This window comes from Amphiprion ocellaris, chromosome 19 (genome assembly GCF_022539595.1).
Source record: "Amphiprion ocellaris isolate individual 3 ecotype Okinawa chromosome 19, ASM2253959v1, whole genome shotgun sequence".
NCBI classification, from domain to species: domain Eukaryota; kingdom Metazoa; phylum Chordata; class Actinopteri; family Pomacentridae; genus Amphiprion; species Amphiprion ocellaris.
Genome location: NC_072784.1, coordinates 15,069,332 through 15,085,786, shown reverse-complemented (window position 1 = coordinate 15,085,786; position 16,455 = coordinate 15,069,332). Strand labels below are relative to the sequence as shown.

General features: G+C 39.4%; 1 protein-coding gene across 1 annotated transcript; it reads right to left on the bottom strand.

The window, feature by feature from the left end:
• Positions 1-5,731: 5,731 nt before the first annotated feature.
• ppp1caa (protein phosphatase 1, catalytic subunit, alpha isozyme a) lies at positions 5,732-14,980 on the bottom strand. The gene is made up of 8 exons (XM_023297949.3): positions 14,824-14,980; positions 14,425-14,535; positions 9,382-9,513; positions 8,869-9,099; positions 8,665-8,769; positions 8,351-8,574; positions 6,867-7,001; positions 5,732-6,633 (listed from the first exon to the last, which is right to left on the bottom strand). Exons 2-8 carry the CDS (start codon positions 14,477-14,479, stop codon positions 6,517-6,519), a joined length of 999 nt encoding a protein of 332 aa, XP_023153717.1. The 5' UTR covers positions 14,480-14,535; positions 14,824-14,980; the 3' UTR covers positions 5,732-6,516.
• Between the last annotated feature and the right edge of the window lie 1,475 nt (positions 14,981-16,455).

Genomic DNA, 16,455 nt, shown 5'->3' with positions numbered 1-16,455 from the left:
TACTAATCATAAGTGCAGATGTTTGGATGCTTGGATTGTGTTTCTCAACGGATAACAGTTCAAAATAAAAGCATGCTTTAATGGGGACCAACCTTTACAACATCAAATGCCACACATGATTAGTTGTTTTTGTATTAAATTCCCCACTAACTGATTTGAGTGGAATCTTGTGTAAATTACATGTTTGATACTAGTATTGCTACAAACAACTATTTGCATAAAACTGTCATTAGTGAGGAACTCCGTGTACTTGGATTGGTGTTTCAGAGAGGTACAATTATTTTCGGATGGACAACTTTTTACAATTTTACAGACTATACTTAAGGGTTAAGCAATGGACATCCATCATTATATAACCCAGTTGTAATTAGGAATTCATTGCACTGCTGAAATCACAAATGTCCAAGTAAAAGAGCCAAGCTGCAGTTTGCTTTTGCCCATTAATAATCACAAATGCAGGCGCAAGTAATTTTCCATGTTTCCCAATTTATCCAATATGAAAATTAAGGCATGTTTCACTACAATGTTTGCAGGTAACCAGTGTATACAAACCTTTAAAACATCAAATAACACAGAGTGAGGAAAGAGAATAAGATAAAGTGTTATTAACTACAGATATTGCTTTCAAAATTGCATTTCCATTTGGAATAAATGCAGAATAATAATAAGATATACAATAAGTTAGTAAGAAATAAAAATAAGTGAGCTGAATTAAAACTAGAAGAGAAAAGTAGCAAGAAATACTGGCAATGATACTGATGTAATAAAGCAATATTACACATTGTGATGAAATATTGCACATTAAAGTGAAATTGTGCACAATGATTATTGCAAATGACATTGATATAATTGTTCAATGTTAAGCATGCAGAAGATGAAAGGCATTGTCCATAATACTGAGTAGTTTCCTTAGTATCCTTTCTGTCACATTCTGTTGATTTTACTGTTAGTTTCTTTGCTAAGCAACCTACTAATCAATGCCAGAGTGATAAAATGTTGTAATCCTGTGTATTGAGTTTGTTGGATGTGCTACACTTCTTTTTAGATTTGGATCGCTGCTCATGTCTTTAAAGACTCAAAGTTAACTTTAAAAGATCACATTATCGCCCACATATTTCGCAATGTACAAAGTGCACATCTTCAAATGAATAAGAAACTACCTTTTCATTGATGCTGATACTTTAAGTAGGCTGTGCAACTATGAGACCATGTTTTGTGTTAGTGTTGTGTGTGACAACTATTTCAATACACTGTCTATTTTGAGATATACTGTAGCTACAGCTTAATCTCTTTTTTGGATTTTTGCTGGCAACTCATCTTGAGTGTTGAAATGTCTTGGAAATCAAGAAGCCCCCTGCACCCTCCACCTCCATCCTGTGGACAGGTTTCAGCTGGAAAACAATCCAAAGTGCTGCATATTTTGAAGGGCGCCAAGCATTCAAGCACCCAGAAATGGCAACCTTCAAGGCCTTAAGGTGGAATGCACCCATCACTCTGTCATCAGAGGCTCAGCTATGTGGTTGAGGGAACAAATTCACCACAGATTATGGTCCAGTTATAAAACATTTATCTAGCAGTGTATCTTTTGCCTCCCTGGAGCAGCAGTCAGTTGCTTCCTTCAGCACCTGTGCATTCGAGGCAAACTTAGTCACTCCTCTCTTTTTTTCCCACTTCACACCATCCTCGCTTGTGTTCAGCTTTTTATTTTTGGTTGGCATTAAGAACACTGCATGCGCAGCATTTAATCTGGCTGTCTGGTGAAGACTTATTCATGAGTGTGATTCATAAATCAGCTGGATGATTTATGAGTTGACAGGTGGTGACTTCAGCTTGTGTCAGGCTGCATCACCATAAATCCTGATGTGAAGGTTGCAGGTATCGCAAGTCACCACGCAGCAGGTTTTGGTTTTTTATATATATAAGATAGCATAAATAGAGGACATACACAGACAGGTGAAGAATTAAAGGACAAACAGAACCCTTGACCCCTACAGTGAAGGGGTCTAGAGGCTCTTTTATGCTGTAGGGGGCATTTTGCTGGCGTGGTTGGGATCCACTTGTCCCTTTAGAGGGAAGGGTCACTGCAAATCAGTACTAAGTTGCTCTATCGTGATGGGATGAGTCTCTTCCAGGATCATAATATGTCAATCAGTACGACTCAAAAGTGATGGGAATCACACTCTGTGACTTTTGGAGTCACCAGATCTCAACCTGAAAGGATATTTATAGAGGATTTTGGAAGTGACACCATAATCAAAACACCGAATGAGGGAATGTCTTTTGGAAAAATGGTGCTCATCCGTCCAGCAGAGGTCCAGAGACTCAGAAAATCAATATGAGGACGCAATGAAGCAGTTCAGTACTAAAATACTTTATGTTGGTTTGTATTTTAATTTGCCTAGTGCTTGTATCTCTGATGAGTAAAATGGAAAATGAATTAAGAGCAATTAGGGTGTGGCTGGAATACAGTTTAAAGCAGCAGACCAGGGTTAAATTTAGTCTCTAATTTACATGTATTACTGCCCTTGTTCTGGCTTACTGCCTCTGGAACTTTCTCACTGCAGCTGTGGCATGATTCCCATTTTTATTTTATTCCGGAAAGCACAAGGACTATAAAAGATAAGAAAAAGGGTAGAAGAAAAAACAAGACAAAACAGCAAAGACAGGCAGAGAGCAGGAAGCAAACCACGCTGCCCCGCCCCTGGCCCACTTTTAAACCAGAGGAGGAAGGAAGAGGCTGGCAGCCTGGACGGAGAAAGTCTGTGCTGCCATTTCTGTTGTCATAAGCCACTTCACACCAAGCACAGTCAGGTGATAGACTATCTGATTTTGTAAAATGTCTCTCTGTGCTGTCTGAGCCAACTGACGTCAAACAGATAAATAAATAAATGTGCACGCACACATAAATGGGCCACCCATGTCACTGACTCATACTGCAAATGTTTGACAGACAATAGAGGCAACCTCCGCAAAAGAAACAGAGAAAAGAAAAACAGCCTCGAGGCAGGAAAGACGTAGAAAAATTACACTCCCAGTCCTCTCGTATGAGTCGTTCCTACCATCTTTCATGAGAAACTGAAATGTTTGATATTTCTCACATTGCAGTCACATTTGAAAAAGATACAAGGAAAGCCAGACAAGAATGTACAAATTCTAAGTTTTATTTCTACCTTGTAACAGAGACAATTTGTGATCGACTTGAAAACAAATGAAATACAAATAAAAAATACTGTTAATTTCCGTCATTTCTTTATCTTAATTGTAATAATCTAATGATTATATATCTACCCAGCGACAGTGCATGGTGCAAAACATCCCTGATTGATTAAAAAATCCTACACTAATAAGCTTGCAGTATCTAGGGTTAAATTTGTCAGTAAAAACAATACGAAAAAAAAGATTAGAGGGCAGAGTCTTAGAGGTAACAACCGTAAATATAGAGTAGCAATTTTAAAATGTTAGAAGCAGAGGTTTGTACAGCTGTGAAAATGAGCATGAAAGTGGACCATTTATTCAGGAGACAAAGATCTGCGAGTTCCATGTTGTTTCAGCTCCATATTATCTCTTACATGAGCCACATAATTGTTTTGGATTGTTGACAATCTCTCTGAACTGGAGATAGTCTCCACAACATCATAATTCCTAAACCTCTTATTAACTTTTTATTACCCTATTACACTTTAATACCACAAATTTCCAAATGTCTTTTTAAATCATATCACAAGACGGAGGGCCGTGAACAAATTAAAAGAAACAACATTCTAAACAACAGATCATTCTGAGCATTTCTCCCCCATGCACTCACCAGAATGCTGTTTGGGCTGAAGTCATTTCATTTCAGCCTCTTTAAAAATGTGAACACAAACAAACTGCAAGTACGCCGACTCGCACATGTCCTGTAACAACGGTGCGTATACATGTATGAGAATCACACCATTGCACTTGAATTGAATTTATTTAAATTTCGCTTCCTGAGTTGGTCTTACGTGATGTGAAACGGAATGTGAGCACACAATGAGGACTAATGGTTTGTTTTCCCAGCAGCCCTCTTCTACATATTATCCACATTGTTAGAAAGCCACACGAGATGCTGAATGAACCTTATCTACACTGATTTTATAGAGAAAAAAAAAACGTTATTGACTGAGGTACCGAGTAGAAAACCTCTGGCTGAGAAAATGGAATGAGAAAAGACGTGGCAGGATGACGGCTGAAGTCCAGCTTCTCCGCCCTCTGCTTAAGTACGTGCTTATGCACTGCCTTTACAATCTGGAGGGCTGCGGTTGCATGTGTTCATACTTGGACAGAGGGCTGAAGAATGAGGACACGCAGCAGACAAATAAAACCAGACACACCAATTACGTAATAGGGCTGAAAGATTGTTTAGGTTATTAGAAATGGGTAGTGAGATACCCTGAAACACTTCACAAAGATTTCTTCACCAGTTGCAACAGCCTGTGCTGAACTACGGCCTGCTTTCACTGGGAACACCCTGTATGCCAAATGATCTTAATGCACAGTCAAAGAAACAGACCGTTTGTGACAGTAAGTGGTAAAAGATATTCTTCCTATTTGTTTAAAAGTCTGTAGAAACAAGCAAAAATTAAACATTTTTAGAATCTCAATTCAGTCAACTGTGCCCATGGGGTCACACTTGAATAACCCAATTTTTTTTCAACAGCAAACTGCTGGAAAAAAAATTAGGACGTACTTACAGCAAACTGAGAATAACAATTACAATCACAAGCAATGCAAGTGCCTCCACATTCTTGCCAATATATTTTACATAGCATAATCTAAGAAGCATAGAGAAGTATTTACTGAATTGCTATATAGCACTAGCAGTTCACCTGGGAGCTACTTGATGTTGTAACCTAAACTTTAAACTAAATCCACAGGGAATCGACTGTACATGATTATCTTGTATTGTTTTTTCTGAACATGAGAGATTTTGTGCTCAGACTGCCCTTACACTATTATGTCAAAAAAAGGGATTTATTTGGGTTCTCTTTCCACACACCAGTCCTTAGCTCCCATGTCCCCAGTTTTATCTTGCATGCATCACTCATTTAGTGTGGGTTTTACATTTAAATAAACCCACTCTTTGTTTTCATCATGGACTCGAATGAAGTGGTCTTAACCAGAGCACTTCGAACTGAAAGGTCGGACCAATGAGTCACCATCTCAGCTCCCTTTCATAGCGTTTGCTTTGATCACAGCAGAAGATACAGAAAATCATGCAGCCACTTTCTCCTCAGTCGACATCTTGAGAATAATGGTGAGACAATAGACAACACAAGCCCAGTGACAGAGTCACAGCCTCCCTGTTCCTGTTAGTCTTCTTGCTAAATTGTCATCGATGCTTGTAAAGCCAACAATCATTTGAAAAAAATATATATTTAGGCATTTAGGAGATTATTCGTCAAAAACCCAGCTGGTTCTGAAACCAGGTTTGTGCTGTCCTCTCCTAGTCAGTGAATTTCCACTAAACATCATCTTTGGCTAAATCACACTGAAACAAGATGTAAAATCCCATTTTCTTTTAAGTGGGTCAAAATCACACATCGCAGCTTTTCCCCCACTTTTTAGTCTCATTCGTAAGACAAGCTGCTGTATCATCAATTCAAGGTGTCACACTCAAAAGACAGGAGCAGCTGCTGGGTGTGTCAAAGGTCGCTGATAAATATGACAAAACAATGCCAAACACAAACTGATCCATATGATGGCTTACTTCAAATAAATGGTTATTTTATTCATCTTCAACTTTCAGTGAACTAAAAACAAGAAAATGAAAAAAAACATGTCGGTTTCATGTATCTACAAGAAGAAGAAAAAGAAGCAAAACTATTTCACATCCATGACTGTGATCTTAAATCATTGGTTTTCAAAATGGAAAAGAAAAAAAGTTATTTTATTGTGAATCCGTTTAATTCATGGATTCACCTGCACATATATCCACCTGTGCACCCAGTGTGTGGTATGTGCCGTTACCATTTGAACGTGCAACTTGATCCCCAACCCCACCCCAACCCATCACACATATACGGACCTCCGAAACTGGATGTACAAAAGCTTGTGTTTAGCAATAAACAGTGCAGGGCCTTAACATAAACAGCTAAGGCTCCTCTCTCTCCCCCATCCCCTCCTACCCTGCAGCCAGGTTGGAATTTACATAATGGATGGGCAGAACCCATCTCTACAAAATGACAGAAAACAGAACAGTGGGAACACGAGGAAGAACAACAACAAAAAAAAACAACATACACACAGAATACAGCAACTCCCTCTGTATCAGTCTCACTTTTGTACACGCATTCACACAAAAAAATTGCAAGCATATAGCCAAACAAACAGTTAGAAATAGTTTTAGAGAGAAAAAACATGATTGAACCCTGGACACTTGTTTTCTTTGTTGCCGTTTGGTGACGAGGGAGAAACAAGTTTGGGAGGTAGAGGAAAAAAAGAGCGTTGGGCCGACAGGGGGTGGCAGGTCGTGGGAGGGGGACCCAGCGGGTGTTATTTCTTGGACTTGGCGGCCTTGGCTGAATTTCGTGGCGGGGTGACCGGTCTCCCAGATCCCATTCCTCCCCCTCCACCATAAGGATACAACTTTTTATCTGCTGGCTTCAGAATCTGTGAGACAAAGAAGGTCTAAATTAGCTTGGCAAATGTACACACTGAACTCTAATGACTGAAATCCATTTTTCAGTGTTCTCATTGAATACAGCGGAACAAATTAAACTCAAAAGGTTAAAAAAAAAAAAAATCAATACCCTTTGCTATGATTTCTTAATCCATACTGTATAATGTTACAATGACATACAGATTAGCTTCATTACAAAATCAAAAGTTTCTGTTTCACAAACCTGGAAGGAGCACATGAGTGTCTCATCCACACTCATCATGGCACCAGCATTGTCAAACTCTCCACAGTAGTTGGGAGCCGAGAATAGAGTAACAAGTTGCCTCTTTGCGAAAAATTCATAACCATCTTCTACCACCTTTGGACAGAGGAGAGATTGTCATTGATACAAAAGTAGAAGCAAGAAGTCAACACCACTTTGGTCCAGGTGGTTGTGAGAAGCAACAGAGACTTAAATTTTGAAGTTGCTTAACACTGTACACGATTTTAAATACTCACGCTCACATATTGTACATGAGCCACTTTATAGTAATCACCTGCTTTCTTTTGAACTCATACTGTAATAATCCTGAAAGATGTGTTCTTTTTAGTTTCAGTACGTTGAATTGAAATACTCTCAGTGGCCACAACGAACACTTAACGTACACGGACAATTCACAGAGCAGCTGCTGCAGCACTATGCTTCCACTATAATCAATGAAAGCCTGACACCAGGAATGAGAGCAAAGTATAAGGGCTGGAAAACACACCAGTCTTTCTTTTATAATATTTATACAAGTTGTGTGTGACCATTTCACATAGAAAAGGGTAATAAAGTCTCATTTTTAAACTAACAGTATACAGGAAATGAGTACTATGAATCAAACAGGACTTCAACCTTGGGGTCTTGATCCCCCTGTCAACATTTGTTGTGCTACTATCAACTAACGGTTGCTTAGTAACTTCATCCCTTACAAAGTCTACTGATGTCTGTAGACATTAATTTGCTCATAAATTACACAAACTTAGTGAGGAAACCAGAAGTTCGACAGCACTGTGCTGGGAACCAAACTGAAGATACAAGTCAAAACATACAGCCTGCAGCATATTAACTCTGCAAACAATTCACTTAGCTGTACGTATTCAATGTAGCCAAAATGTTAGGTATACCTGCATAACCTGGTGAAATCCAAGACAAAACACCTGCCACAAATTCTTAATTAGGTAGGGTTAAAATGTTTGATTATCTGCTGACACTGTCAGAGGAGCGTTAATTCAGCTGTGGCTGTAAGGTTGTGGTTAGTGGTGCTGCTGTACTGGACTGGGTTATATTGAAACGTGATTCTGATATTCTTCTTCCTTCATGTTTTTAAATGAGCAAATTATCAGAAGGCCCTCTCATTACAATGCAGTTCTATTTATCACCACAGCAAACTGCAACTGCTGTAATAAACATACAATTAAATGAATACCTCTTCACAGTGTCAATCAAATCTGAATAATATTATATAATATACTATGATCATAATGGTAGAATTTATGGCTGAGCTTTTCTTACTGGATTGTATTACATTTTACAGAGGTACCACATAAAGTGGCTACTGTGTGTAAATTCACAGTCTTTTGATTAAAATCAGGAAATAAAGAGGACAAACAGACACAGCTTCAGTTAACAGCAGCCAAGGTTTCTTGGTTTTTAATCCATACAAAATAACTAGTAAACCTTACCTGATGTGCCCTGCATATTAGGTCCATGTCATGTTTGTGCAAAAATTTGGCCACCACATCTGCCCCAAATGTGAAGGAGACACCACGGTCATTTTCCCCCCAGCCCAGCACATCTTTGTCTGGATCGGCCCACAGCAGGTCGCACAACAAACCCTGGTCAGGCACGTCTGTGGGTCGCATTACTCTGCGGATTTGCTCCATCGACTGAAGATCAGGAGACAGGCCTGGAAAAGAAGTACGCAGGAAACACATGAGCATATTAGTCTGGCTCTTATTATCTAATCTTCTTAAAATCATACGTTAACAAGGCCTACCTCCATGACAGCAGAAGATTTTCTCATCTACAATGGCAGCCACAGGTAAACAATTGAAGCAGTCTGTGAAGGTCTTCCACAGCTTAATGTTATACCGTCGCTTACCTGCCAAAATGAGAAAAGAAATTAAAGTTTAATGCAACAGTCCAGAACACAGATATGATTTTTTTTTTTTTTCAATTTACAGGCTCTGTGTCCACTTACACTCATCATAAAAGCCGTAGATTCGATTAATAGAGGCGCATTCGTGGTTGCCACGCAGCAGGAAAAAGTTCTCTGGGTATTTGATCTTGTAGGCTAGAAGCAGGCAGATAGTCTCCAGTGACTGCTTTCCTCTGTCTACATAGTCGCCCAGGAACAAGTAATTGCTTTCTGGGGGGAAGCCTCCATATTCAAAAAGCCGGAGCAGATCGTAGTACTGACCATGGACATCACCTGCAGGGGGCAGCAGAGAAGTGCAATTTACACACCACACTTTCACTGTTACTGGGTGTAGCTGCCTGTACATGCAGAGTCCACACTTATCAGCTGATAAAATGCTTAATTACAGACAAGCAAAACGGCTAAGTAAATCATGGACAAAACATTTTATGATTACCCATGTGTTATGCATAAGAGACAGTCCGCAGTGCAGCTTCTTACATTCGATTTTCACTCTTTGCCTTGATGCTGCAGACCGACTGTTCAACACAGACACCTCCACTCATTAAAACTCACCACAGATTTTTAGGGGAGCCTCTAGTTCAAGCAGGATTGGCTGGCTCAGGAAGATTTCACGGGACTTGAGGCAAAGGCCACGGATCTCGTTCTCTGTCAGCTGGACATTCTTCCCTGGCCGAGAGCCCTTGACTGAAAAAAAGGGAGATAATGGAAAAGACAGTTTATAGGAGATATATTAACACCACAAAGACATGCCTATTCTCAAAGCTGCAAGAAAGAATGACGTAAAGCACAGCAATGAAACGTGATCCGCAGGTTTTGAAACAGACCACCAGACCGAGAAGTTAACACCTCCCACCAGCCAAATGGCAACAAATTCTGTTAGCGGTCCAGCCTTACAGCCACTTCTGCAGGTAACCATATCATTGAGAGGTAATATTGTACTGTGTATTTTGGAAATCACAAGCTACTGACATGAGACACTTTTTGTGTTTACCAAACCACAGCACAACAAGATGAGCCTGTAAAGTGTGCAAAGATGTGCAGCATCTGAGAAAAACGGATCAGTGGAAAGTAGCTTGACGTTGTCAGCCTCAAAAGCAAGTCTTTCTGCTTAGGTGGCAGTTCAGACTGATGCTAGGAGAAAGATGTGAAACCCACTTCCCCTTGTAGCTGATGAAGCTGCGGCAAACACGTAACTAGGACTCGCTCTATTAAGAAGCAAAGAATGGCTCGCTAAAGGGTGTAATAACACAATTTCAAATCAAAAATAAGGCTAAGAAACAAGTTGTAACATAAGCAGATGTCATAAATTGCATACATATAAATATAATAATGCAATAATTAAGATGATATTCTGTTCATGTCATCCAGCTACCAGCTAGGTGACTGATGCCATCTTAAGAATTCAGCAAGTCTGTCTCCTTTTCACACGTACCACACTCTGCAGGACGCCAAACACAAAATCATGATAAAGAGGGACATACTTAATCCAATTTATTTTACTCACAAACTTTTTGCTTGAAATCAAGTATGTATTGTCATAGCTTTAATGCTACAAATGGTAGGAGTGTAAAAGTTCCCTTCAAAAAAAAAGTTGGTAGTTTCACAGGCAGTCGGAAATTACTTAAACCAAACCAGGACTACTGGTCCTAATTCAGATAAAAATATTGGTCCACTGACATGCCAAATGTAGGCCACAGAGGTGGTGCTATGCAACTGTATCTCAGTGAATGTGTGTGCATGGCACCCTTATGCAAGACTGCTCCTGATGGAGTTTGGAATCAGGTTTGTTTGTATCACTGACAGAATCAATCACGCCCCCACTCGTACATGTGCTGCTTGATGCCAAAGCAGTTCCCAACACAAACTGTACAAGCCTACTAATGAGGAGCCTCATTCCCACCCAACAAATTCTACACAGGCCACTGCACAAGTAATGTATGTATAGTGGAGAAGACAGAACTGCCTCCAACGATCTGAGTGACAATTATATTCAAGATGCGTGTGAACAGAGCTCTCTGTAATATGTTTATGGGACTGATTTAATAGTTATCAGGTGTTTGCCGGTTAACAGACAAATGCATTCACTTTTAAATAGCAGACGAGTAAACCGATGCACACGTGGATGATAGCAAAACCAGTCATTTAAAAACTATACATGTTTGTTGCACTACATTACATCTTTAATTGCACCACCTAGTTCTGGCAAAGCTTAAATCAACCTCAGACGCAATGCTGCATAATTATATCTGGAAGAATAGCTGCCTCGTCGATACTGAGATCACAATTTCTGCCACCACTCTCACATTGTAATGACTGAGCTATTTACTAAAACCTGTTTGAAATGTACCCGATGCCCTTCGCAAGAAATAAATTTGACAGTGCAAATCCAATTTAAATAAGACCATATGAATACTACCAGTGGAGCATTCAAGCAAATAAAAACAAATCTCTACATACAAAATACTGTTTCAATAGAACTGGAAGCTATCCTTTGTCTAGAAAATCCATTTCTCTGTGTGCTGACGATGGTGTAACTGTAATTGTATGCTCATAGGAAACACTGAATGGCCAAGCCGCTGAGACTTGATTTACCAGAACAGGTACTTAAACACACTTTTAGCCACAGTTATGCCTGCATCTACCTCAGTTATTACAGAATTAATGGCACTGTATCATAGACTAAAAGGAGGATTGTATTACATAAATCTCACCCGTTTCTGATAACTTCACCATAGACAATGGATCAAGAAAACTAATGTGAGCAATTTTAATAGCTATGTTATATATACACAGACAAAAAGAGATGGAGACAGAGGTAAATCTTAAAGTTTTTGCCCACAACTTCAGAAAGTCACATATCTTTTACTACTTGTGAAATGTTACACACAGCACCTGACACTTAATTACAGACCATCGCTCAGAAAAATTAATCTAAGTTTAATAGTGCTTGCAAAGCACTTGGAGAGGGAGGGCGAGAGTAGATGTCAACAAATGGATGTAGAATAAAGGCACTATCCTGAAGCGACGACTAAAAGCAGTGAAAAGTAGATATAAATACTGCAGTGCTGCTTGTCACTTTAAACCTGGATTACAGAAGGCTAAGCCCTGACAAAGCTTACTCCAAAGTTAGCCACATAGCTAGTGGGCAACCATGAGCTTATCATGAGGGGCACAGACAAAAGGCTTTCCACTACACTGATCAGGAGGCGGAAAACAAAGAGCTGGACCAGCGCAACAGTAAAGCTGTGTCGGGCGTGCTGGAATCAACAGTTGGTTTGGTCCAACACTCCTGACACAGTGCTGGGTGTTCTGGCTGGGCTTAGGTGATGTCACGCTCTCCAGACATGCTATTAGCAACACACTCCCCGAGTTCACTTAGCTGTAGATCGACGTAAGTAATCCAATTGAAACTGCTCATTATCCAAACACATTTAATTGGTTTGGTCTCGAAACACAGCCAGCAAGCAGGAGAGTTACCTTGTTGTCTCCATAGGAGACTGAGCTGGCATGGGGTAATTTATCAATCTTTTAATGCACGACTTGCAGTGGGACAGCTATTCTTGAATCTCCTGCAGTCCTGCACACAGCAGTACAATAACAATAGCAACATTTACTGGCAAATGCTTATTCCCAGCAATAAAACTGCAAATGCTGAAAAAAGGTCAAGCGAGTTACATAAGAGGATATAAATACTGCCACTATCAGGCTTGTTTGTCTTCTCCTGTGTTTGGCAGACAACCTTATCACGGCCCAAGTACAACAATCCAGGTACAAAACACTCCAGTAGCCAGCATGGCCCACACTCAAAGTCAAACTCCAAGCAGGCGCTATGACTGCATATGCATATTTGTGCATAATCCCAATCACCTCCACCAGCTCAGCTTAGTCTGATCATGCAGGGTCTATATTTAAGAAGATAAACAAACTGAGGGCTAAGGTCAAATTAAAAACAATGTTAGGCCTGAGAAACTTCTCTATATGCAGTGGACCCTATTTACTGCTCTAATTTTTTTCAGATAAAAAATATTAATAAAGGCAGAATTTTTCCTTATCCACAAACCCCCTGAATCAAATGTGTGATTTGAGATAAGGGGTTATATAATTATTAGATTCATTTTACTAACCCACATACACAGGATTACTGCAGTGAAACTGCCAAGTATTGATGTGAAGCAGACACAATTTCTACACCCAGTGCACTCACCCTGCAAGGACGACTATAGAAGGTCACAACCTTATTTCTTGTGCTCTTTCGATGAACTGTACAGTTGGGTCTGGGGAGATTTATGTTTCTGTTTGATGTCCTCAGGGTTCCTGTTACACAATCATCATGCGGATGTGAAGATAACGCAGCCCTGTTTTCCCCCATACACCTCCAACCATGACAAATCTGTCTTCACACACTGTATACAGTTGGCATTTAGAGATCTAAAATCCTTTGCTCAGGAATGGTTTGCATCAGACAGAGAGGCAATGCAGATACAATTACTCCATATCTGCCGAAAGGATGTCTAAAGATTTTAGCAAAAACAATTCCAGTGCATTTTTTACAACCTGACTAGTTTCCACACAATGACTTACAGTCACTTGATAAAAAGGAACTATATAGCTATTCTGTTTTTCACATTTTTTAATAGCAAAAACATGGCACTGCTATGTATCAAAAAGAAATTCGGAAAGTGTGTGCTTCAAATGCAGCTGCAAAATAGCAAAGAGGGCCAACCAGCAGTTCCTCACGGTTAAAGTGAGCATGTGCCAATCAAAGTATTGTTATTTGTACACCTCATTAACAAGTCACTCTGGGAGGACTGGGGCCGCAAATTGTAAACAGATCCTTCACCATGCAACTGCAAAACAGCACAACACAGCACAGCCCACCCAAGTAAGTGAGGAGCTCTAGTGGGAAAGGAGTGACTAATGGGGTAAAAAAAACCTCATCACTGCAAAACTGTTCTTGCAGGAAGCCTTTGTCCATCAGAGTTAACGCTTAAGTCACAGTTATAATTTCTGACTGTTATATTGTAAATAGCCACTCTCAAATCCTCCAACTAGTGTCAGAAATGATTTAGACTGGGCGTTTCTGTTATCCTGAGCTGAGAGACAGAAATATATCTGAGGCTGAGTTCCATTTCTCGATGGAAAAAGCTAATGCATTAATCAAAACCCATAAGCCTGAAACAACTAAAGCATCCAAAGACGTAATTTACATAAATACGTGTGTAATGTCCCTCTTTTTCCGGTCTACATCACTCTAACGTCACGTATTCCCTTTGATTTGTAGACAAGACCACAACAGTGTATCGCCAATGAAAACACATGAAGAAATGTCTATTATAAAGAAATATATATCTCCAATCAATAAACGGAGCTTAACAATCCATAAAGAGCAGGGCTGATTTGGTTTCAACCTCTGATCCAAATCCAGCCATCGAGATTGAGAGCAGAGCAATCTTAAGTAGGCTACTACAACCTACCCTGACTGTCTTTAACTTGAGCTGACCTACCTGGTTTAAGAAATACACATTTCACGACCATCCAAATTTCACATGGTTAAACAGAAACACTCTGCTGTATAGTGGGTTTGGTCCTCCTCACCTTCCAAGAGACGCTGAATTATAGAGTCGATGTTTAATTTGTCCGGCTCCGCCATTTTCTTTATTTTCTGACGTTCTCGGGCAGTCAAGACCTTGGTTTTCTGTGTAGCACCTTAGATTATGAGAGCAGAAAGAACAAGATAGAGACACTAATGGTTACTCGTGATATACATCATAATGTACACTGGTTACCTGACGAATGTCTCGCTAATCAAGAAACGTCAGGACTGGAGCAATCAATGAGCTTATGCGAGCTTGAGCTAACCCAGCTAGCCGGGTAGCTATTAGCCAAGTAACATAAGCTACACATACAAACTAGCAGCAGCACAACTGAGCCGCGGCTAGTTAGCTAACGTTAGCTATATAATTAAACTTGAAAACACACAAAATGTCGGCGAACCTTGTCTTCGGTTTAACAACAATCCTCCTGGGATGAAAATGATGTGAATATTTATCCTCTGAGTTCAATCTTGGCCCTTTTCCCTTGGTTCGTCCGGGTCGCTCTACTCTTCCCCCAGGAACTTTAAAAGAAGGCCGTTTCTAGCGAAGCGTCTACGGTAACGCAGGAGGCTGAATCAAACCGAGTTCTTCATACGTTTCTCACAATCTGATTGGCCCATCGTTGAATTCAGAACCCAAACCTGCGGACCCGATTGGATACATGCAGGGTCCGTCTTATGCGTAGGACCCCGCCCACAACCGTTGACAATGGCATCAATGGAGATTTAAATAAAAGCTCAGAGCGCGCCGCCCAGTGTAAACATTCGGAACTGCAGTGTGAAACCTAAAATTAGCCTCTCTACAGCAATTTCATCTGACCTGTCCACAGGAGGCAGAGTAATACCTATACATCCAAAAATATATCTAATAATCTATGAAAGTCACATTTTTTTTCATGATTTTGCATTAAATTGAAAGCTATAGTTAAGACATTACACAAGCAAGTGTTACACAATATAATAGGGCATCTGCATTATCCAATTAAGTTGCAAAATAGGAAGCAAATGCCGACCAACAGTATCATTTTCCAGAACTATTCTATTACTACTGACAGTAATAATGATAATGATGATAATAATGACAACAACAATAATAATACTTAATAATAACAATAATAACAATATTAATAATAGAAATAATAATAAGAATTCTTCTTCTTCTTCTTCTTCTTCTTCTTCTTCTTCTTCTTATTATTATTATTATTATTATTATTATTATAATTTTTTTTTTTTTTTAGCAATATTATCACCAGTCTATCGCAGGACTACACATAGAGACAAACAACCACACTCACATTCACACCTACGGAAAATTTTGAATTACCAATTAACCTCAGGACGTTGTTGGACTGTGCGGGGAAGCCAGAGTACCCAGAGAAAACCCACGCATGCACAGTGAAAACATGCAAACTCCATGCAGCCCAGTCTGGGACACAAACCGGGGATCTTCTAGCTGCAAGGTGACAGTGCTAACCATCAAGTCACTGTACAGCCCAAAAACATTTAAATTAAATTCTTTCTTTTTTTTAATTTTATCTTGAAATTTACCATACGTGATGCACACTGAACAAACATTACAGAAGGAATGTATTACCCAATCATAAATTTGTTTACATATTATCCAGTTGTTTTAAAACATAAAAATAATATTTTTAATGACTGCTCAGTTTACACGGACAACTGAACAATAGTGTACATACATTTATTTAAATGCTCTTCTTGAATAAATGTTTGTGTACCTCACCTGAGTCTTTTGATTTTAGGGTACTTGAGTTATCTTGAATTATAAAGTAAATATTTCTATAGCGTAAGATAAGGATAAGGATAAGGATAAGGATAAACTTTATTGATCCCACAGTGGGGAAAGTTCACCGTTACAGCAGCTCCAAAGAAAAAGTATAAAGGCAGTGCAGGAATAGATAAGAAAAAGATCATACATACAAAGCATATGGTGGGCAAATAAAATATGAAGCATTTTTATTGGCTACACATAAATGTATAATCTAGTAATTGATCATGTAAAAACCAGTAAA